The sequence below is a fragment of the Argiope bruennichi genome, chromosome 5 (assembly GCF_947563725.1).
Source record: "Argiope bruennichi chromosome 5, qqArgBrue1.1, whole genome shotgun sequence".
Classification (NCBI taxonomy): Eukaryota; Metazoa; Arthropoda; class Arachnida; order Araneae; family Araneidae; genus Argiope; species Argiope bruennichi.
This window is the reverse complement of record NC_079155.1, coordinates 97,200,863-97,226,471: the sequence shown is the minus strand read 5'-3', so window position 1 is coordinate 97,226,471 and position 25,609 is coordinate 97,200,863. Positions and strand designations below refer to the sequence as shown.

Sequence of the window (25,609 nt, the reverse complement as noted above, 5' to 3'; positions counted from 1 at the left end):
ACATTCCAGTTACACTTCCACAATCCAATTTATTAGTTCCTGGAAAATTGAAATACTCATTAAAAATAAAATCAATTTCACGATTTTGTAAAATCAATGGTTTTTGAAATCACTTCCACAAAAAACAACTATTTTAGTTTTTTTTTTTTTAATTTATTTTTCATTATTATTTTTTTTAGCTTCCCATGACTATGTAAATACACACAAACACACACTCACAAAAAAAAAATCACTTTTAATTTTTAAAAAACCTTTATTTCGTACTGTATTCTTGTTCCCTTTTAATTATAATTATTTTTTTTACACTTTTTAAACGAAATCTCCTTTTTTTTTATACTTGATCGCCATCAATCTGGCATAGATATGCAATCTTTCCTATTCATTTAACAGCATAACAATGCACATAAAACTGACACATAGCCAATATCAACACGTTTGCTCACATTAATTAAACACAATTTCAGTACAACAATTGCCTCCTTTTCTACCTCTCTCTCAAAGGTGCTACTATGTTCTAAACACAATTAGGAGTCTCATAAAAAAATTACTTTTCTGAGAAATTAAAAAAAGAAATGAATATAATGCCAAATATAGCGTTATACTCCCAACATAGATATCCCTAAGTTCTAAAATGTTTTCTATTTCTGTGTTATCCCCTATACCAAAGGACCAATAATATTATTTATAATAATTCAAAAGCAGCGATTCATTAATTTAGATAGAAAAAATTGTATTAACAGCAACAAGATTTAAAAAAAAAAAAAAAAAAAAAACAGAAAAGTATTAAAAAAAAAAAAAAAAAAAATCAAGGATTCATTTGAAAATAAGAGACACCAGATTTTTAAAAAAACAACATTAACCATTTCGCCATAATCGACGCATCCTACCTCCATGAAAAATTTTCTTTGGAGTCTTAATAAGTCTAAGTGAAAGCTTAATTTGAAGTTTCCAAAATTGAGCAATTAATTTAAATTCCGAAGAAAAAACAATTTCAACTGAAATCATTTTTTTAAAACTATAATTAAATAAGAGCTACAGATAGCTAAAACTGAATTCCAAAATATCGTCTATATTAAGTGAATTAAATGGTAAAATTTAGAAAAATTCTTTATTTCGAAGTACTAAAAAGAATCATTTTTTTTAAAAATGGAGGTAATGATGCAGTGACGAGCTCAACTAAATGAATAAAAGTTTATTCAAAAACAGTGTGAAATCGAAACAATGGTTTATATATTAAAGAAGTTCTTTTTTAAAAAATTAAAATCTTAATGCAAAAACCGGTCCAAACTACTTACCAATTGTAAGAAAGGATTAAATAGTAATTAATGCAGCTTTCATGAAAACTGATTGGCATAGGAAGGAGCTTATATATTTAAAAACTGGTTTGTATCACGTGGTCGCTACTTCGTTGGATATCCTATCTCTGTCATATTTTAATATAAAAGAGAGAGAGAGAAGCCATGGTATGTAGTGCATACAAATACAATAAACGTTCTTTCAAGATAAAATAAAAATCCAGCGTCTTTTTTATAGTATTTTAGCTTAAAAACCACTATATAATATGACACTTGATATTAAACTAGCTAATATATTCTAGTGCACCTAACAATATACACCAATGTGGAAAACTAAAAGAAAAAAAATTATAAAAACTCACATAACTGAACGATTTTGAACCTAAGCACATGAAATTTTTATTACATTTTTCAAAATACAGAATTATTTATTTCAGCAATTAATAAATATATAATATAATATATTAAGAACAATGGAAATTTGATACAAAACGAAAAAGGCAATAGTTAGTGTTAACAATTTTTCAGAGATACATAAGATACATTAATAAGACGTTTCAAGCCAAAAATGCAAGCTTTATAGCGATTTTCCACACTGTATATTAATAGAATGCTGATCACGAATGCTTGCGATAGCAAAGGGTTATCATGGTAAATAGCACAATGAAACTGCTGGTACTGCAATGATGTAAATCAGTGTCTACACTTGTTTCGTTTTATCAGATTTAGCTTCAAATAATATGCAGGTCATTTCATGCCCTGGATTAATTCAACTCAAAATAATCAAACACTAATGCAACGCACTAAGGACACGTTTATAACTGGTGGAAATTATAGCCGATTCCACTCCTCTACACACTCGACATAACATGAAATTTAAGAACAAAAATGTTCGATTTAAAATTTTGGCCATGCCAGATACACACTGTCAAAATAGTTTGGGTAAACAATAATAGAAAAACCTTTCAATTTTTTTTTTCTTTTTTTTTTCCCTAAAATGCAACTTTGCTTATTTATATTTACATAAATACATTACGAAAGACAGCTGTTAATATTTTCTATCTGATATTACTTATCTCTTCCCTGCAACTATCTTTTGTACTACAAGAGAGGGACAGCTCACAGCTAAATTTCTGCACAGATTTAAGATGAAAGTCTTTCAATAATTTTAGGATTAACAACAAATTTATATTATATGATCAAAAGTATCCAGCCACTTTTAGATTTATGCATTTTTCCGAATATTTCCAGAAAGACTAGACGAACTACCTTTGAACATAAGATATGTACTTTAACTCACATTTTACCGTGGAAATTCGATCACAAGGGCATTTGGTCTGACGTGAGTTGTCCATTTCTTTCGATAACTTTCACCAAAAGATGGTTATGAAATTCGGCTTAGAGATATGTTCCACCTTTCTCTGGTCGTTTCATGCCTTACCCATTTTTTTAAATCTAAATTCTTCAGATTTTTAACATGATTCTTTTAGTTATTTCTAGGTTTTAAGATTACGTCAATCTAAGTTTTACTTGCATTTTACTAACCATATACCATTTCACAACTGATCACTTAATCAACACTATTTCACTTTCCACAAGTGGAAATTTTAACCAGTTATATGCAAACACCTTTATTTTATAATTTAAAGCATATATTTGTACCATTTTTCATACCTGCCAAAAGAATGGGTGTTATAATTTGCACATTTCGGTGAAATCAGACTTCTGCCTTCGGATGCTCAGGGGCCTTTACACTCAGAAGCTACTGCACAAACTCAGCTTAAATCGCTGACTTTGTCAGCGGGCTTGTCTAAGGCAAGTGCCATAAGTAACAACAAACGAATCCCATCGGACATCAACTTAAGCTGAATGAAATATAATTTTGCTTATGAAGTCTTTTGCTTATGTGTATTTAAACTGGTAATTAAAATGATAGTACTATCTTCACTTGCCCTTTATTACAGAATAACATTATACTTCTTCAAAACAATACAAAGAAAAGGATTTAAGATTTTTTTTATTATTATTATTCACAAATAAATCCGAAAAGGTATTAATTCAAAGGCATCCCAGTATTTTATTATGCAATTCCTTTTCAAACTTTATAATAATTCAAGTTACTAATCCATATAACAATTTTAAGTACGCAATAAACTGCAAAAAATTTAAGCACGCAATACACTGCAAAAACAATTTTAAATAAGCAATACATTGCAAAAACAAATTTAAGTAAGCAATACATTGCAAAAACAATTTTAAGTAAGCAATATAGTACAAAATTTGCAAATGAATATAAAGACTTTTTCTTCGTTTCAGTCGCTAATTCGTTTCAAATGCTCAGTAAAAACTACATCATTAACAAAAATTGAAAATATGATACGGCATATCTTACGAAAAAGAACAACCATCTCTATGAGGAACTGAAATATGTTAATTGATCATTAAAAAAGTTCAAGGTCAAACATAAAAAAAAACTGCGCATAATTGCTATGATGAGTTAATAACAGAGTTTTAGATTCAGTGTTCGGTTGAAAAATGTCTTTCTGTAACTCTCATAAAAATATTCTAATATACAAATTTCTTTTTCAGACTGTACTTAAATAAAAATAAATAAATTTTAAAAAATAATAAGAATAGTTAAGCTTTAATATTGTCCAACAAACGAATACTTATCCACAAATTTCCTCGTCTGCATTAAATTTTCAAAAGAATTAATCTAAATTGAAAAAAAAAAAAAATACACAAAAATGAAATTAGTATCCTTGAAAAGGCAAAAATTTTAATTTCAAGCGAGTGCAATTTTTTAAAATTAATTTTCCATAAATTTTCTGTGAAAGAAAGGCAAAATAATTGTTAATTTCTCGAAACCTAAAGCAGCTGCTATTCTTTGCTTACTGACGTTTTATTAGCTTAAAAGGTTATGACATTTCTTGCCTCCGTTTCAGCCACTGCCTTAAGCTTACTTCAGGGCATCGATAAAACAATATATTAAGACAAATAAAAATCTGGAAAACAGGAATTTAAAAAAAAAATAGTAGTAGAATGTTTTCAAGGTTAACATTATTTTTGATGTGTTTAAATTTTTTAAATAACAATGAAAGAAATATTGTACAAAAATGAAATTGATATCACTGAAATGGTAAAATTGTGACTTTTAAGATGGTATCAAAATATTTCTTGAAAGATTATTTCAAGGAATAGTAGGAAAACAGTAAAAGCAGGAAAACAGTAAAATAAACAACTCTTGCACTTTGAAAAGTTGAGTATTTTTTTTTTCTTGTCGTAACGAATAAATGTACAAAGTTTGATAGAAATCGTTTACATTATATATAAATATACATATATGCGCGCGCACACACACAAACTTCTTTTATATTAAGATTATATAAGCATGTAGTTGGTTTGATTCCATTTTTATTTTATTCCATTTGGATTTCAATTGGAAACAACACAACCATATATAAATGACAAAATTTTAAATTGTGAATCGTGCTCATATGATTGAAACAAGAAAAAAAAAAAAAAAAAAAAAAAAAACTATAATATTTTTTTCACACCAAACTTTCACAATAAGCAAACACAAGGTATCCATGTTTACAGAAATTAAACGTCCACCATACGAATTTTAAGATAATGCAAAAATTATTTTTATGCAATAATGTTTTCTTTTTTAATTATCGCAGAAAAATGTCAACGCTTCACTGATTTTTTAACTATTTTTTTTAAGTCCTCCTAAAGTGCGTAATTCCATTCTCCATTGTACGTATGTGGTAAATTTAGCAAAATCGTCCTCATCCTGAAATGCCTGGTTTTTTTAAAGATGAATCAGATAAAAAGACTTAAACAATTCGAATTTATCAGGACAATTCCATATGTTGTTCCTATACGTTTTAGCTTAATGGCTCCGCAGTTGAATAAAATATCTTGGATTGTCCTTTTTTATATATAGATAAAATAATAATAACAAAAAATTAAAAAAGTAATATTAGGAATTAAAAAAAAATATAGGTGTACATTATCTCCCCCTTCAACATGCATACACGGTCCGCAATGCAACTGAAGTTCACAAATTTTGATCACTTAAAGCCTATATGCTGATATTTACACCATTGGGGGTGGGGGTGGGGGGTGGAATTTATAATCTTTTTATGAGGGTCACACTTTTTTCCTCCTGAAAACTATATTCATCCAGAAAAACGTTTTAGAATAAATTATTATAAAAGGGTTACAAGTTACCAAATGCACGCACATTTGATTTTATTATTAAAAGAAATTATATCAGGATTTGGAGGGGGGAGGATTGTATTATGTAAGTAATAATTATAAGTGAATTGAGTTAAAAAATCATGATAATTTGATTGCTGATTTGAATAATCATTCACAATATAAAATATTTATTTTTTGGAGCTAAAACATATGGAAAGAGCTTAAAGGATCTAAAATGTCCGAGTCATAAATTTATTATTAATTATGTAGCCATATTTGCTTCAAATATATTTATGTAAGGAATAAATTTTTAATTGAGGAGGAAATAAAACTTGCCTCGTAAGAAAAATCTTTCAAGGAATAAATAATTTTTACTTATATTGGGGGGGGGCGCAATTTCAACAAAAGAAAACTAAACAAAGATGGCGTATCGTACTATTAATATGGCCCCCAAATATCTTCAGGCATGAAAGTGAATGAGAGAGAAGGGGGAAAAAAAAGAGCATCACGAAAGAATGAAGAAATCTCCACTTTTAGTATTTCAACAACAATTCTACATCCTAAGGACTTGGAGCTAAAAAAAAATCGGACCAAAAAAAAAGAGATTCTCCTCCCTTTCCGAATCACCAAAAACAAAACGATCCAAAAAATCAACCCCGGGAACAAAATCGCAAGCAGCGCTTTCCGTTTGCAGCAGCTTTTATAATCCGATGACTAAGCTCCGACGCTATAAAACGATGCTGCTTCATTCAAAAAAATCGATACCGCTGCTGTAAAAGGTAGAGGCATGCGGCGAAGGAGGCGGAGCTTAAAACGAACCAATAAACCAAAGAGGAAGACATTTTTAAGAGCTAAATAAAAGATGGCAGTGCAGCGGTTCTTTCTGCTTCAAGACAGGAAGACGATACCCGCCATATTACCTCAAAAATGTAAAAATGGATGACAAAGACGGAAAATATGGTGCAGTGGGATGGACCGTCTCTCTCTGGTTTTTGCAAACCAATATGGTTGACAAATCGATTTTTTGGAAGGTAATCGAATGAAAATTCATATTTATGAATATGGCGACCAAGAAAATATGAATTCTCTGTTTCATGAACACTTTTTTGAGAAAATTGACGATTCATAATGAATTTTTTTTAAAAATAGGTTCATTAAATTTTAAAATTCTTGTTTATATACAAGAAGGATCAATGATTGAATTGATAAAAAAATTCAAGAACATGTCTTGAATTTCTTCATATCTCCAGTTTGGAAGATTAAGAACATGTCTTCAGTTTAGATAATCAATAATAAGGTACTGAAGTACTGTGCGTACTTCAGTATCGTATTATTTCAGAAAATAATTAATATTATTTTTTTAAAGCTTAATCTTTAAAATAAAGGGAGAAAATACAGAAACGTTCACTTTCCAAATTAAAATAAGCCAGCACTTTTTATGAAATATGCAAAATAAAAAAAATGGTATTTTATATTAAACATCAAATAAATGAGTGGAAAACATGATACAGCTTTAAGTGTTTTAAAAAATTGAAATAATTGAAAAAAAATTAAAAACCAAATTTTGTCTCAAAAATAATAAATTTCACTTGGAGTCAACCAGAAACACTTCAATTAAAATTTGAGAAAAGGCGTCAATTGAAATTGCAACTTTAATGACATTTAAATGGAAGCAAAAAAGAAAATTTATTTAAAGCAAATCTTTTTTTATTATAATTTTTTGAAAATTATACAATGGAGAACAGAGAACTTAGTCCCAACAATTAACGAAATCTAAAATATAATATTTAAAAATTATTAAATAAATTAATTTTGCTAATAAAATTACAGTCGTTATTTTTAAAAAATAAAAACCCAATATCACTTTTTAAAAAAAAGAAATCGATACATGCAGTTAATACAGGAAAAATAAGGAGGGAAATGACAGCAAATTCAGTTCAAATAAAAAACAGAGATAGAATGGAAAAGAAAATATTTTTTTTATATATCGTTGAAAATATCTGCATTTAATAAAAAGAAAAGAAAGAGCAAATAAAACTCCATCTGTCTTTCAATACGTGTTAAGAAAAGACAAAAGCTATGCTCGGTCTATACCCAGTCAATCAAGCCTCTCCTTTCAAAAAGGGATGACATCTCGTGTGATGTCCAACTCTCCTCTCCTCCTACTCTAGTCGCTAATGACACCAGTTGCATCACACAGTCGGTCCTACTCCCGGAAATAAACCGGAGGAGCAGACTGCTGGATTGTTTACAAACACAGCTGCTCGGAGGAGAGCCTAGAAGGGGGGGATAGAACGATCAGGTAAATAGGAAATACGGAGGTGACCTTGAAAAGACAAGACACGTGACCAAAGGAGCACGTGAGTGACTCCCCCACCCCAATGTTAAAGTTATCTATCTTTTGCCTCCGACCCGAGCGTCTCTCACTCCTCAATGCTCCAAGTGCATTGGAGAAGGCACAGGCGCTACCTCCAAAGCAGCACAGGCTGACGCTCCTTTCTCCTGCCTCCTTCGCTTCCTCCATCCATGCCTTGGCGCTTCGCTTCCTCTCTTTTCCTAACCATTTGGAAAAAAAAGAAAAAGATAATCTCGGATGGGTTTCGCCTCTCCACACGGAGGGGGTTTCCCAGACGATTTTTTTTTTATTTTTATTATTTCTCTCTCTCTTCTTCCTTCTCCTCCGTTTCATTCGTTCTTTTTCCTCCAGAAAGTGTTATTGTTCTCAAGCTTGGTGCGTTCAAAATATTCGAAGTAAGACCTGTAACTAGAATATCCGTCAATGACTTGCTTGCTCCTTTCGCTCCTTGCCGTCTCCTCCCTGTTTCGGTCCCCTAAAGGCTACAACGAATGCTTCACTGCAACACGCTTTGTTAAAGAGACAGATAAGCATGCTTTTATTGAGAGAGAAAATAATTCCGTTGTGTTCTCACTTGCACTATACAATGCATTTGAAATAATCTAATTAAAACAAGAACATAAATAGTGCTTCTATTTATTTTGAATGTTATGTGGATAGGGATGCATTCCCAAAAGAAGAAGAAACCCTACTCGTTTATCTTCCCACTAAATAATATTGAAAATAATTTATATCCATAATTATTAAAATTAAAATGGATATCTCCAATGGCATTATATCATATAAGCCCAATATTACTAACAAATTCGAAAAAAATTAAGATCTCATTAAAATAAAATTAAATATAAAATTAAAATGATGATTTTTTAATTAAAAAATAAGACTAATTTAAAAATTATTTTCGCATGACATTTAGAATGATTGATGTTCCTTTCTTTAAACCAAACGGTGAAAATAAATAAATAAACTAATAAAATATAGTCAGCTAACGATAACGAGCAGCATTTTATTCCATAATGTAACCAATAAAACTTAATAAAATATTCCAAAATAAAAATCTTAAAAACCCAACGCGAGAAACTGAAGATAAGAAAGAGGTCTTATTACGGAATTCATGAATTAGAAAGAAGATGCCATTTGTCCAGTTATTAAGAAGAGACCGGGGATAAAAGAGCGGGGGAAGAAAAAAGAAGCCAATATACTTTTCAAACGCCATTTCTCATTTTAGAGTTCTCGTGTTTCACTGCAAAACGCTGCAGCTGCGCGCTTGGGGTGAAAGACTACAGATTTCGATGGCAAGGATCCTCACGGGATATCACCATGACAACCACGCATCTACCTCAAACTACTTGAAGAACACCAATTGTGGAGAGAAAAACGTAGATAAATGTCAGGCGGGACTAAAATCAGAAAAACATTTTCAATTTTAAAGAAATGAATGATGTGATGATTAATAAATTTAAGAAATGCATTAATGCTTCAATTTCAATAACTTCAAAATGACAACGATTTACATTTGATTAAAAGAAAAGCAAGATACTTGTATAGAAGTGCTCAAAATATTTTAAAATATGAGATAATTCTATTAAAACGAGAATTACTAACTAACAATATGTATATTTTGCCATTTTTCAATTTAAGAATCAGTTAAAAATCGGTTGATGCGTGTTTAAGTTATATTTTATCCCTTATATGCAATGAAAATCAATTAAGTAATAATTTAAATTTCAGACGATGCATTCAACCAAAATACCTCCCCAATCGCCTGTTCAACTTTCTAAACTTTTTCTCAACAATCGAAGTTACAAGTTGAAATGATGCACCATCTGACAGCAGTTCAATAAGTGAAATCATTTTTTAAATCTTTAAAAATTTATAATTGGCATATAATGATAACACTAAAAGAGAATCAAGCATTTTAAAACTTTTTATTTAAGATATAACTTTTGAACTGATGGAAACTGAAAGTATTAGATTAAGGGATATTTAATGCAAAAAATATTCTAATTAAAAAGATTCCTATCAAAACAACTACATTTCAATCCAAAGCTACGAAAAAAAAAAAATCCTTTCTTCCCAAAAACTTAACCAGACAAAAATATTATTAATCTATAAACCACTTTAATTAATTCTTTATAACCCGAATTAATTTACCAAAAACTTTTAACTGCATTTTAGCATTATTAGATGAATTTTAATGTAAAATAATACCAATAAATGTGCTTTTTCAATTAATTAAAATAATTTAATTTCTACATTCAGCTTCCCTGCAATTGAAACCATTTTCTCTATATCCTTCAGGTGCTATCATATTTGGAAAAATGGAAATATTTGGTTATAACTATGCTTTTAAGTATTGCAAAGAAATAAAGAATTAAACAGAGGAAGTTAGACATCAAAGACTTTTTTAACTAATATCATAAATGCATTTTTCATACCATATTTTTTTATAAACTTTATATGCAAGAAATTCATCTTTTTTAGAATGAAAAGCAAAGTGAATTAGATAAATGAAAGTGAATTAGATATATTTATATGAAAGATTTTTATTACATAATAATCTTCTGGAATTCCCTATACAGTATTTTTTTTAATATATTTTCTTTTACTATTATATTACTATTTACTAGTATATTACTTAATGTATCAAGCACTTGAAAGTTATACCCAATTTGTAGCTTAAAATTTCATAGATTAAGATTTAACTATTCAGGTTTTTATTTAATTAATGTGTTAAAATTAATACTTGCATCTTTATTTAAAAATGAATATTTGGATAAAATGCAATTTATGATTGAAAAAAAAAACACATTTCTCACAATATAAAATTTTTACATACAAAAATGAATGATTTAAAAAATTTATACTTAATCTAATGCCTTCTTTATTTAAAATTAGCCCAGTTGCATACATATAAATATTTCCAGTTCTAAGGCTTTTGAAAAGAAAATAATACAAGTAAATTTAGTTTGAAAATTACAAAAATATAAATAAAAAAAGACCAGCTTAAAATGATAACAAATTTAACTTATTTAATATTATCCACAATAAATTATGTGGCATATATGTTATATGCTGAATATATATATATATATATATATATATATATATATATATATATATATATATATTGTATACAGTTTTACATGTTTAAAATGTGATAGAATTTCAAGAAATGATAGTTGATAAACTACATAGATAACCATAATAACCAGGATATTTTTTCTTTAAGAAAAAAATGCATTAAAGTAAATAATTTTTTTAAATAAATATGAGAATTTCAAACTTGAATAGACCAATAAAATTATGCATGATAGAAAAACTATTATTCAAATTTTTTAATATTCTGTTTTGCAGAAATCCAAAGAATTTGCACATTATTTAATGCTATTTTTAATTCACAGTTTAGGGGGAGGGGAAGATTTAATATAAATACAGAATTTATAATCAGATTTAATTTTTAAAAAATACTTATAAGCTCTTTTTTTTTTTTTTTAACTACACAGCAAAATTCTAATATCAAGAAAGCTTACAATACTATTAAAAAACTTGCAATCTAACATCAGTACAAATTTCCCCACCTTTAAAAATTTCTTGATTTACAATTACTTTCGAAAATAAATAATAATTAAAACTCTGAATTTCTCAGAATGATGTACCATTTAAATGTAAATAGTTTTATAATTTATTTATCAATATATCTGCTGTAACCAAGAAGAGTGAAAAAGAAAAAGAATGGAGCTATATAAGTTGATCTGATTACCCATTATCAACTATATAAATAAATGTCTCACTCCAAAAGGCACATATATTCATTAAAGAGACATGCATAAGTAAAAGAAAAAAGTGTTTTTTCCCCCCTTTAAAAATATAAAAAAATTATAGTAGTGAAATAAAAAATTTGTTCAATGACATAATGAGATTGTGTCTGCTTACTGAGCTTTCAAAAGATATCTGCATTCATAAACTGGTGCAATAAAACAATTGCTGAAAGGAAGATGTGCAAGAGGTTCAGGGGGGGGGGGGATTCTCCTCAAATGGTATCTTAAATATTTCTAAAAATTCATAAATTTCGAAGAGACTTGAAAGGATTCAGAGTCAAAGAATCTTTTATAGTATAATCTACAAGTAGAAAGATGCATAATCAGTTGTATAATAAAAATACAGATCTTTGACTGGGTAACAAATATCCTTAAATTTGACAAGAAATACATTTTAAACAGGATTTTGATAAAATTTCTCATTGTATTCAAAGTGCAAATCCCAAGAAGGTCATACACTTATGTATTATACATATTATTTCATTCTATAAGAATTATAAACTCTTCTTTTACATATGATAATTTTGTTTTCCCACATAAAATCTTTCCATTTTGCAAGCTTTAAAACTAAAAGAGATGTGGAGTGCATGCAGGTGAGATAAATCAATTCTCAAGTTTCAGAAATTATTTGACAGATTTATAAAAGGGAAGAAACATATTTTGAAAAGAGTCAAGCTAAATACAAGAAGAAAATTGAGAAAAAAACTCTGCCCTAAATCTAAAAATTCCTATATGATGACAATCAATTTCAATTATAAAAAGTTTCACAAGCAAATATCATAAAATCATGGTCTAAATATAATTTGAAGAAAATATTCATTTCAAGCTTCAAAATTTTAAATCTTGTATAATTGCACATGGAAAAACTAATATGGGTTAATGTGTACAAAAAATTAAATGTCAGTGAAAATTCAGTTTCTATCAGTGATAACTCAATTAAAAAATGAAACAAGGAAAATTGTTAAGTATTTTCTATAATGAATAAGTTGTAAGATCATAATTCATTATAAATAAAAACTAAGTTTCCCTAAAAGATTTCAATGTTTAGAATTGTCACTGCAAGTGAACACAAGATATCCTACATATTTAATAATGCTTAATAGCATTGCAATATATATAATAAGCAATTGAAAATAAATATTTATACAAGTATAGTTTGAGTAGATAATTAATTTTTTTACTGGTTCTAATTACAAAATCTTTTTATACCTTTTAATTATATAAAAATTTAACAATAAGAATCTAAATAATTTTTAATTAATTATATTTTCCCTTAAGTAATAAATACATAAATATATGCTCATAAAAAGAGTAGTTAAATCTTTAGAAAATAATATATGCTTTATTAAATAGCATAATATACTTAGAATAAATTCAGTGAAGGAAAAGAATAAATCTTTCAGGTGATATACCACATAAAAAGAATTAAATGTCTTTTACAAGTAATTATTGTTTATTGTATTCTTTTATTTATTTATTTTTGCTTCGATATAATTCCTTTTTTTTAATTTTTGGTATTATGTGATTTATATTCTCAGATCCAAATGCTTTGTATTTTAAGTTATGAGTTATTATTCAAACTTCAAGTCTTGGACTTATTTTTTTAAAAAAATATTCACTTCCACATTAAATCCTCTTTAGGATTGAGATGATTTCTTAAAAAAAAATTAAGCATCATTGAGATTTTTATTTATAAAAATCAATTACAAAATTACAACTATCATTAAATAAATAAAAGGAAGAAAATATTTTCCAAAATTTAATTTAAATCAGATCTGCTTTTTAATGCAATTATAATCAATGTGATAGATATTTCGATATACAATTGTTTTATTCATTTAATTAAAATTATGACATATTTTAATGAAAATGTTACAGATGATTTGAGGTAGGGAGAGAAAAATTAAGTTGCAGGAATATTTAATTTGAAACCTTATGCATCAATTCATTCAATCCACAAAAGTACTATATGAAAATATTTATATATTTATTTTAAAACAGCAAAAATAATAATAATAAGTGAAAACAAAATAAGTAATGTTTTTTAGAATGCTTTCTTAAATTACTATTCCTTAAAAAGAAAAAATAATAATTATTGTAACAGAACTTCTAGAAAAATTCAAAGAAAGTCCCCCTCCCCCTTCCATTAAAAATAAGGGGGGGGGATTTTAAATAAACTAAAAATTAAAAGTTTAAGAAATATAAACATAACCTTTAAATTATGATTTCGCATGGAGCATGTCTTTATCAGATTTAAAAAAACTAGCAATTTGTAAATGGGGATATAAAAAGGTATCTAAAAACTGCTTATATAATAAAAATACTTGATTACTAACTTCATTACTTATATATAGTACAAGCAATTGAATGCAAGATAAAACTATTACATTTTTTTTGTTCTATTTTAAGAAAGCTAATATATAAAATTTACTATCTGCATTAAAAAATTGCATAGTCTTAAATTTTTGATAGGAATTTAAAAAAAAAAATAATGATTAATTATTGGCTTCATTAAACCAAACTCTATAATCAGGTTTTATACAAAAAAAAAAAATGTCCAATTCAATGTTATACCTTAGTTATACAATATCAACCTGTAGCAGAAGATGGAGAATTGCTGATTTCTCTTAAAAAAACTCACTCTCCCACCCCATTGGCCAAACATATTTTATGAGTGAAAAATTGTATTAACAGATTCCAAATTTGCAAGAAAATATTATGTCATTTTCCCCAAAATTGCCTGAAGCAATCAAGAATAACATATTCTGTTATGAATAATAAAATTAACTTTAACCATCCTCCCTTTAAATTTCTTTTCTTCCAAATTCTTTGACTGGACAAAATAAATAAAAATTTAAAAAAATATGATTCATCAAAGGAGCGTATGAAATACAGAAAATTAGTATTTTTTTACTGTCATAAAGAATACAAAATTTTATTTTCTATATATTTCTTATATATAACTTAGTTGTCAACCAACTACAACATCAAAAGTATTCTGAAACCTTAATTGTATGTATTAATGAGAAGGAAAACTGAAGTATAAATTAATGACAATAAATAAATTTAGTTAAAATGAGTTAATTTGCAAATTTTTAATGAAACGTTTCAAAATACGAGATTTTGTAACTTATTTTGCTATGTAATTTGAGATATTGTGAAAAATTCTTTATATAAATAATTTCATGATGTCCAATTCATGTGCACAGCCCACTTGGAAATGACATCTATAATTTAAATAAATGTTTCCCTTAACACACATTTTCAGACAATGTAATAATTTATTAAAAAATTGTAAATAAAAAAGTTCATATATAAGTAATATAAAAAAATATGTGTATAATTATATGCATGTAAAAAAATGTATAAAAATTTGTAAACTAGTGATTATTTATAAATGTGTATTAAAGTTCTTGTGCTTTCAAAAAATTTCTCAGTACCATAACTGTTGTGAAATTACATTAAATTTATCATAGTTGAGGGGGAAAAAACTAGGACAATAATAATTGTCCTGCCAAATATGATGTCAACAGAAACCATAAAATTCTCTAAATATAAGGTCTGCAATTTACTTCAGCAAAGCAAAAAAGGTTGAATAAGCTTGAAAAAAAGTATACAATACTTCATTTAAAATTCCAAGTCAATAATAAGCAAATAGAGATATTCATACAATAGAACAAATACTATTGCAAATCATACTGTACTCCCAATATTGCAAAAAATAACTCAGACACAAAAATAATTCTATTTTAGAATTTCCTACCTGATTCTCATAAGAACAATATTTGAAAAAGAAAAAAAAGATTTAAAAACTATTAGCAAAAACTTTTACAGAATAACTTGCTAAATCTCTAAATTCTAGTAGAAAAATATAAATGCAACGAAAATAAATAAGATGGAATAAAAAGAGTAATTAAGTATACAAAAATAATTGTCATTTAAAGTAAAAAATATATGAATACTTCAAAGAAAAAGGACATCTAAAGATAAATTCCCCACTAAATATATTTCTTTAAAAAAAAGATTTTCAGAAAAGATTTCCAAATTATATTTAAGAAACATTATTCGATTTAAGAAACAAACAACCTCTCTTTTTTTTTTTTCTTTTTTGATCGAATAATCAGAGATAATATGAACATTATCAGAAAGTATCTCTTAAAGTACTAATTATATTAATAAGAACAAACTAAGTGTTCTGATCATGCCTGGATATTTACAATATAAAAAAGATTATTTCTTGTAAATTCCTATAAAAAAGTACGTTTAAATGCGCAATCTACATAATATTCTATAGCAAATATTATGCATAATTTCAGTTTAATTAAATTTAGAAGTTAACAAAAAATATATCGTTTAATGTATGTTACTATTAAAGTATGAAATTTTTTATTACATAGAAATATGTTTAGTAATTCCAAGAAGTAACTGTGAATTTTATGAATATGTAAATTTATACCAGATTATTCAGGTTATGTGATATGTATAGTGAGGACGATGACACAAATATGAAATAGTAAACTGAATTTTTCAAGAAAAATATAAATTAATGTTTTGTGTGTGTGATCTTGAGAGTATGGCAGAACTTAAATGAAATTATAACTCTAACCACCTTGAGATAATCTACATAAGTTACATAATCACAAGATATTGCAAGACTTAACCTAATGGCACTTTTATTTAAATGTAGTTACCCATAATTTGACATGCTTTATTAACCTAGTTACATTATTCACCCTCTGATATAAAAATTGGTGTTTTAATTAATATTTTTATGTAATAATTTACTGTTAAGTATTACGTATTTTGCATGCAATTTAATAAAATCGAGTAATTTTTTTAAATTTAATATTTTAGTAGAACATTTAAATGGGTATAAAGTTTCATCCATTTCATCAAATTCTTACTACTAGATTTATTAACAGAGATGGTACTTTCAATAAATAATTTGGAGAACAAATACTTTCAAGTGAATACATTAAATTAAAAAAAAAAAAAAACTATCACGCAATTAAAATACCTGGAGGGAAACTAAATTGTTAAAATAAAAAAATACATAATAAGATAATTACAGTTTAAAATTAATATACAATGCAATTTACTTCAATTAGCAATTATGTGTATATATTTGCAGTACAAAAATTAACAAAATATCTTTATGCTGAAATTAATATACTTTATAGGAATAATTTCCAATCTGGTACACAGTCTAAAGAAATGCTGCAGGTTAAGGAAGATCATAACATTTTGAAATTTATCGCATAGAACTGCCATTTTGCATATAATTTATAAAAACCAAGCAAAAAAAATTATAAATAATTCTTTATATTGTTTCATGATAACCATCTGAATTTCAAATATTTTAATAACACTCGCATTTTTGGTGTATATGTATAAAATGTAAAATTGCTCTACAAAATCTCTCTTAAAACTAAAGAAAAATTAAAATTCATAATAAAAATAGACTTTTAAAAGAGATATTCAAACTACTGAATATTAAAAAAATTATATAATTTTGCTCATCTACTGCAAGTATGAAATAAAACTATACTTTTTAAAAACTATCTTTTAAATATGAATATATTTCATTATCTAAACGATTTATCCAATAATTCCGAAACAAAAATATTTAAATAATCGATTCATTATTTAGATTAGTCTACACGTATCGCAGGGAAACATGCATAAAATAGGGCATGTTTTAATATTAAGATAAACTTAAATGATGCTTAAAAAGTATCTGTAAAATGAAATAAATGTTTCAAATATAAGAATTAAATTCAAAGATTTCTAAAATTTTGCATTCTATAATAAAAATTAAATCGTATACACACGATTACAACATGACCTTAAAATATCACGCGCACAACTGTATTTAAAATAACAACAGATTTTCTGTGTTTCGCACCACAGCGACAACGTGACGATCAACAAACATTTATAGTAAAGAGAAAATCAGCAGCATACAAATGATCATATAAAATAAAATATTACTATAGCCGTTCTTTTTATTAGTGAAAAATCCCGTTAGATTTAAATGGGTGGGAAACAACACTAAAACAGATATTTAAAAATTTAAAAAAATAATCTTTTTTTTATTTAAAAAAAGATTAATATTCAAAATACCAATAACAGAAAATAAATTCAAAAATAATCCTATAACTTATACAACAAAATCATATTTGATCGTATTTCAAAATTCAGTCGATTCTTTTCATATGCGTACTGCATCTCTCTGATGATGCTCAAGATATTTCCGCATATACAGTTGCAATATTTACGACCGTGAAGTAGGAATTGCCCATAAGCTAACTAATATGGAACCCTTAGCACAAAAATTTTGTGCAAGAAACATCTACAATCTATGACAACTTACCTCTTCAATAGTGTAGGGTCGAACCTTTTCTTCTTCTTTATTATTTGAGGGAGTTTGTTGTATCCCTGATGTTGAAGGGATGGAAGCGGCAGCCATTTTAATTTCACTTGTCAGTTGTGTCAGGAAGGTCTCGTTCGCTGATTGGTTGTTTTGAACGTTATCCTTCATTATTGACCAAATGCGCGCTAACAAATAGGATATATTTATTAAAAAAATTTAAAAATTTAATTAAGTGACCCTTTACTGCCCAGGAATTTATAATCATCAAAAGAATGATAATAAATGAGTGCTAAGAAAGTTAAATGTTGATAAGTTTATCTACTGCTGTAGAATTAGTTATAATAATTTAATTGTGCAGTAAAAAAAAAAAACATTTAGAGTATAAATCAATAATAATTCAGTGAGCTCTTGAATTTGAGGACAATCCAAACACATCGGACTAGAATCGATTACCTGATGAATAATAGCATTTTCTATTGTATTCTGGTAATCTTCTAAAAAGTTTCAATGACTTTAGATTTGAAACCTTTACATTCTGAGAATTAGTTTATAAGGATGGGAATTATGCTTTTAATTATTAGCCAATGCAGCTGTTGTCTTTGTTAGCAATGGTTGCGAATAAATTACGCGTTATTTACTTTAAACTCATGTTAAATATAACTGTTTGAGGAAACTACGAGAATGTAGTGGAAAGCGACTGTAAAAATAAATATATTCAAACCATGAAGCGATCCAAATATTTGATGCATAGAAAATGCAGAATAGAGAAATTTAAGGGGTCATTATGAGAATAACCATTAAAAGTCGTAAATGAAGCTTCATTTATTTGAAAGGAAGGAACTTTGTCTAAAATTGGTATTGTTTTATGTACCTAATAGTTATCAATATAAATCTAGCAGTGTACAGAGCTTCTCTGGCAGTTTGCATCTAATATCTCCGATACAAATCGGATGCGCGTGCTAGGCCTTATGCAGACGAATAGTCAGATATGTATCCTACCGGGGGTCATCTGTAGACGCTACAAAGTTATATTTTTTGGAAAATTAAAAAAGTTATTTTATTTGCGATTCAGTACATCACCGGTGATATCTTTGATGGTGGTGCCTTAGTCTTTTTTTTTTTTTTTCGTGATGTCTTAATACCTGTTTCTATTTATTTAATTTTACTTGAATGAGAAGTAAAATAAGACCAGTATTCAGTTTTAGTTTTTTACAGTGGAACAAAACCCGATATCCAGCAAACGTTGATGTTCCGATTACTGTTAAAAGAACCGTAGAGAATTCAATATTCTCGAAGCTTTAACGATGTTTTCCCTTATTACTTCACAAAATTCCTGACAACTGTCAAAAGTACAGCTCAAGATCAAGAGGGTCAAAAGAAGTTTTTCGAAGATTCAGTAGCAATACGTTTGATTCAAAGTTTCAAGTTTCGCAGGATGTTGGGGAATTGATATGAAAAAAATATATATAGTATATATTTTGTCCGAGTGACATTTACCAATTCTCTGCCGTTGCTACTATTACTATTCTGCAGCATTTTCTGAAGTATAAAGAGGTTAGAAAAGAGTCATTAATTGTGAATAATTCATACCAAAACTTCTAAAATTTCGTTCGAAACATTAAAAAAAAAATGTTTTCAATTTCTAAAAATTGTCTCCAAAATAAGCCAAAAAAATTTATTAAAAGTATTTAATTATGTATGCGAACAATAAATAAATTTGATAAATATGCGATCACATTTTTGAAAAATAAAGGTGAAATTTTATTTTTCAAATTGGTATTTTTGCGATTATTTGCTGACAGTTAGTGAAAATAATTTATTTATCGAAAGAAAATCTAATTCACTCAGAGAAATCAACAACACTATATCCTCTGCTTGAAAACAATATCGAATTTATTTCATACTCACATAATACTCATTTTCTGCAAAATAAATTTTTTATTCACAGTTTTTTTGTTTTTAAAAAAAAGTTCGTTTTGTATTAATGGATAGATAGTATATATTGCTGTTTCAATTTTTTTTTATCTGTTTTCTAGAGTCTATATATATCAGATAGCATTATCAATATGATTAGTCAGCAAATAAAAATAATGTCAATAATGACAAGCAATTAAATGGAAGTCAATTGCATAAGAATTTGTAATCTTATTGAACAAACATTTCCATAACAAAATTTCAGTGAAGAAAATTTTTAAATATATAATGTATATTTCTTTACAAATTAACATTTTATTGTCTGGAGATTATGATATTTTTTCGAACTGCTTAAGGCATTCAACAATTTGTTAAAGCATTTTCATTCAGCAAATTGCTTAAGGCATCAAGTAATTTGAAAAATAATTGTAGAAAGTAGCATGAGAATCTGTAAAATGTATATTTATTTGAAAAATAATTGTAGAAAGTAGCATGGCAATCTGTAAAATTTATATTTATTTGAAAAATGGTTCGAAATTTGTCACGTTCAGTTACAAATTTTGCATGCAATATAATATTCCGATTTCAAACTAAAAATAAAGTTAATAGAAAGTGATATTATAAATATGTTATAAACGCGTTCTATGAAATAGTTTCATAGAACTGCATTTGTATATTTGGTATTGAGAAATATTTGTCTTAATGTTGAAAGCTAGACAAATATCAGACTAATTACAATTGAATCAGCCTTTTTACTTCCTCTTGCTAATAAGCTAAGTATATACAAGAGATTTTTAATTTGTAAGTACAGTGTGATAAATGATCAAAAATACAGAAAGAACAAAATAAATTTTAAAAATTGACTCTTATATTAAGAAGAGATATCTTCTGAAAATACAAAAAGGAAATACTGACTTCAGTAATATAAAATGAATGGTTTAAACTTAACTGGGGACGTGCGGTCTGTGAGAACACTAGTGATGGATTTCTGTCACCCCTATTCTATTTTTAGCTCAATTGAATGGATTGACCCTGCTGATGCCTGTTTTGTGACCTTCAATACACGTGCACTTTTTCAACCGATTTCAGCAGATGCTTTTTAAAATAATTCAGTTATTTCTTCGAGAGCAGTCTCGAAGACCGCATCTCCCTGTTAGTGTCCCAGTGATAAACAAGGCTTAGCAGTTGGCGCTAAAACTTGATCCCCGAAATATCATCCAGTTTACTGATCCTATTATGAAGCAGTGCTCCAGACACTTTTAAATGGAGCAGAAAGTGATTTTAGTGATAAGGATAATCGTACAGAAGAGTTTTTCGATGAAAGTTCGCATTCAACTGATTTTGATATGTATGTTCAAACATAATTTATTTTTCTAGTGATAATGTATTTTGAAAAAATTATAAAACATATTAATATACCAAGAGATATATATACAGAATTAATAGGTTGATTTTTATACTAGTTATTAACCTGTATGTTTAAAATGCCCCAGAAAACCGTGCTATAAAAGTCGCACAAGTCGACATAAAAAAAAGTTCCAATTTTACCCATTGTCATTTTTTTTTCTTCATATAATTGTTGAATTTTACATTATATTGTCTTCTATATACCTTCATATACTGTAGAAATAAATATGATTTAAAAAGTAAAAAGTAATATGCTTTTTCAAAAATATTATTTATTGTAACATGTAATTTGAGAAGAAAATGCATGTTCCAACGCATTTACTTTTTTCAATGATAATATATTTTGAAAAATTTCTAAAACATATCTATATATCAAGAAAAATTTCTGCAAAATATATTGACAATTTTTCATACTAATACATTCATTAGAAAATTCATTTTGAGTGTAAATGAAATTCGATCTCGTAGACCGCACCTCCCCAGTTAAGTCCTAAAATTTCACCTCCCCAGTTAAGGGTTAACATCCCAAAATTCAAAGATGGACACGACTGAAATAAGAATGAAATGTTCAGACCAAATGTTGAAAAACTGTGATCCGATGACTAAAATCTGTTGCAACATCCTTAAAAGAAAATTATTTTTTTTATTTAAAAAAATAGCATTAACACACTATAACATAGCATAACTCATGTAATTACGATAATATTATTTCCTCTACGCATTAATTTTTTGTGTGTGTTTTGCTAAGTATGAGAACTTCAGAACCCATTTTATGCAAAATGGTGATTATTAGAACAAGAATGTTTTATTTTCACGGAATGAGATTCAAAAAAATTCAGCTGCTTGTATTTTATCGTCTGTTCTTTACACAAACATAAAATGTGCGTAACAATACCATGTTTCTTGCACCTGTTCGCTTTTTGATAAGAATTGGAGTTGCTCACCGACAATTCAAAAACAAGTTTTATTCCATTTCTAAATAAGAAAATTTAAAAGGCTGTTTATATGAAAGAATTTATAAGGGGTGCTACATTCTAATTAATTTACTAATGCTGATAGGGGTAAACTTCGATTAAATAAGATGTAAAAATTAACAAATCAACGAATCTTTTTATTATCCAATGTTATTAATTAAAATATTATAGTATACATCTACCTACCTAGATGTTATTACAGTATACATTTACTTGTATACGTTCCAAAGGGGAGATTAAATTCTGCATTTGATTTTAAAATTTTTAGTTCTAGAAGAATTACTATGTAGTGAATTCACAAACTTACTTTTAAAACATACTTTTTCAGCCAAACGGATACTTTCTTCTTGGTAAATTATCGCTATTTTTTAACAATTTTTTTAATTGATTTTTTTTATAAAAACAGCATATGACATACATTTTATTTTCTGTCATAAAGCTCAAAATAGTTTTATTGCTCATTTATATGTTATATCAATGTTTTTTTCCTTATTAAAGCAACATTTTTTAATTTATTATTACTATCATTACTAATAATATTACTTATAAATTATCCCCAAAATAACAAGAGCGTTTTACTTTTAAATGAAAATTAAAATAGCTTGTATTGTAACAGTAATCAAGAAAAGATATTTTTATAGCTTTTTTTTTTAAATATGAAACTTATAATTATTTTTGATATAATATTCTTGAATTTTGTTTCATTTTATACTGTATTTAATTATAATATCAAGCCACATTGTTAATTGTTAATCTATCTTAAATTGGTGTAAATCAATTTTTGGACAAAGATATGGAAACATTACTTTTTAACAAGATTTATTACTTCAGCTGACGTAGTTTCTTTCACTTACAATGTAAAGACTGCTTTTCAACAACAGTTTTACTATTTCAACTGATGTAATTAGCTTTCAGTGTAAAGGTTGCTTTCCAACAAATGCTTTACAATTACAAGGAAAACGTTATAAACAGAGTTGAAATATGTAAATTTTACTCACAATATAAAATTCCTTTAAAACAACAAAGATCTTGGAGCTACGAATAGAACTATTTAGACATTACTTAATGACAGGACTGCACTGAGTTGCAAACTACAAGACAAAAGTTATTGTGGTTACTATACATAAATTATTATTGTATAATTTTCTTTAAGATTCTTGTGCGAAGTAAAAATAATTAAAAAATCATTTTGAATTAAAATGTTGCACTAAAAATTACCGGTTAATTATTTGACGTTAAATATCTGTTTCATTAATTAGTACCAACTTTTGATTTGTAGTCTACATTTGGTTCATCGTCACTGATGAGCTAATATTGAGATAGGATATATTTTGTTTAGTTTAATTTTATTGGTTTTCTCATCAAAATATTTCTAAATTTTAAATTTTTATAACAATTAGCACTTACAATTTTAGAAACCATACACAGTTCTATTCATTTTGTAGTGCATTCCCCCATGTCCGACATTACCCCAATTTTCTCTCTTCTAATTGCACTCAATTTTATAACAAGAAAGAGGAGCAGTGTTTAAAAATGAATTCACTTTAAAAATGTTTCATCAATGCTTAATTATGAAGTTGAATTTTAATTGTATGAACAACAAAAGTGAAAAATTTTATTAAAAGTATACCCTAGACTGAAACCTACTCAGTGTAGAAAAATAAATCGTATCTATGTATCTTGATCATCAATAATAGGTAAAGAAACGCAGGGAAAAATATTTGTAGCAGCAATGAAAATAATTGGGTTACTTTACAACAGTGAAATATTGCTGTAATATATATATTTTTTAAATTAGTCCAAAAACTAAACAGTGAAAAAATTGGTATAGTAATTTTTAAATGTATTTTTTTTTTCGCTCTTTAATTATATATATATATTTCATAACGTGAAAGAAATGCAATATTATACACATGTAGAACAGCACTTTATCTCCAAGGCGGATTCTGAGTTTTAATATGCAGGAGAAACTGTCAGCACTTTGAAGAATTTGGACCCAAATTTAAAACAGATTTACATTATAGATGCTATGTGCCAACTTTTATCTATCTAGCTCTTTACGTTTTGTAGTTATCGTGTTTACCTGAACTTTAATAGCCAATCAGGCAGACTACCTCTGAATGGTTCTCGTTTAAAATTTGACAGAAATCTACAGATTAGGTTTAAAAACCACACACCAAATTCCAACCGTTTAGCTCAAAAAGCTTTTGAGATATCCTGTTCATAGTTAGGCATAATTTCAAAAATGTGTTTTTTTGAAGGTCTAATACATAAAAACTCGCCAAAATCTCGACTTCAAATTTTTTGCCACTTATTTTTGTTTACTTTACATTTGTATATTTCATAAGGGAGAAAGTAAAAATATATGGACAAAAAGTAAAGAAATGTAATATATACAAAATAGTACATTGAAGTGCTGGCCAAATATATGCGTAGTGCAAAGTGAATAAAAAAAATAAAGAGTTGCTGATCTGCAATGGTGGAGGCATTAACTTGACTATTCTTAATTTCACATCATTGCAATTGTTAGAAGGTAGTAGCCTCACAAATATAATTAATTAATACATTTGGAAATGCTATACAATTTTTTACATAGTATTTTAGATATTTTAGTTTATTACTATGTATAAAAAAACAATATTTAATAAAAAATGAAGATCGATTAAAAACATGTGAAATTTATGTGACGATCAAAAATTATGAAAATTATGTATGTTATCAGTAATTAATTTCGATATCATTCTGTAATCATGAAAATGAATGCATGAAATCATTGGAATACTATAGGCAGTGTTTAGTGTTCAGGATCTTTTAATTTTAATTTCTTAGTATTATATGGAACTATTTTCAAATTTTTCAAAAAAAAAAAAATCTTCTTTAAAATTTCTAGCAAAATTAATTTAAAATTGTTAGTTGAAGATCTTTTCATACGCTATTATTTCTTTAAAATCATTGTCCTTACTAATTGGTCAGACTGTCTTAATTTGAAGTGTTTCCAGTTCTTTGGTGTGTTTACGAGTAGCTGAAAATACTGATGCGGCACAACCAATTAAGAGTCTTGTAAATTGGTTGTTTGTGTTTAGGAGTTTGGTTTCTCTTCCAATTAGAAAAAAGAGTGCCTTAAAAATTTCTTGGAGGACTTGGATTTTTGGTCTTAAAAAGTATAATAACAATGAGACTAGTAAAAAATTTCTTTAACCGAGTCTGTTTATATATATGTGTACTTTTTAAAAGATGAATATACAATTCGAAAAAAAAAAAAA

The 25,609-nt window shown here is 27.0% G+C and overlaps 1 protein-coding gene across 1 annotated transcript in view; it reads right to left on the bottom strand.

Moving 5' to 3' along the window:
• The window catches only part of LOC129968468 (uncharacterized), a 69,832-nt gene extending 51,663 nt beyond the window's left edge, over positions 1-18,169 (bottom strand). The window contains exon 1 of the mRNA XM_056082372.1: positions 18,052-18,169. Within this exon, the coding sequence (XP_055938347.1) occupies positions 18,052-18,147 (96 nt within the window). The 5' untranslated portion in view covers positions 18,148-18,169. The remainder of the gene's footprint in view (positions 1-18,051) is intronic.
• Positions 18,170-25,609: the final 7,440 nt, after the last annotated feature.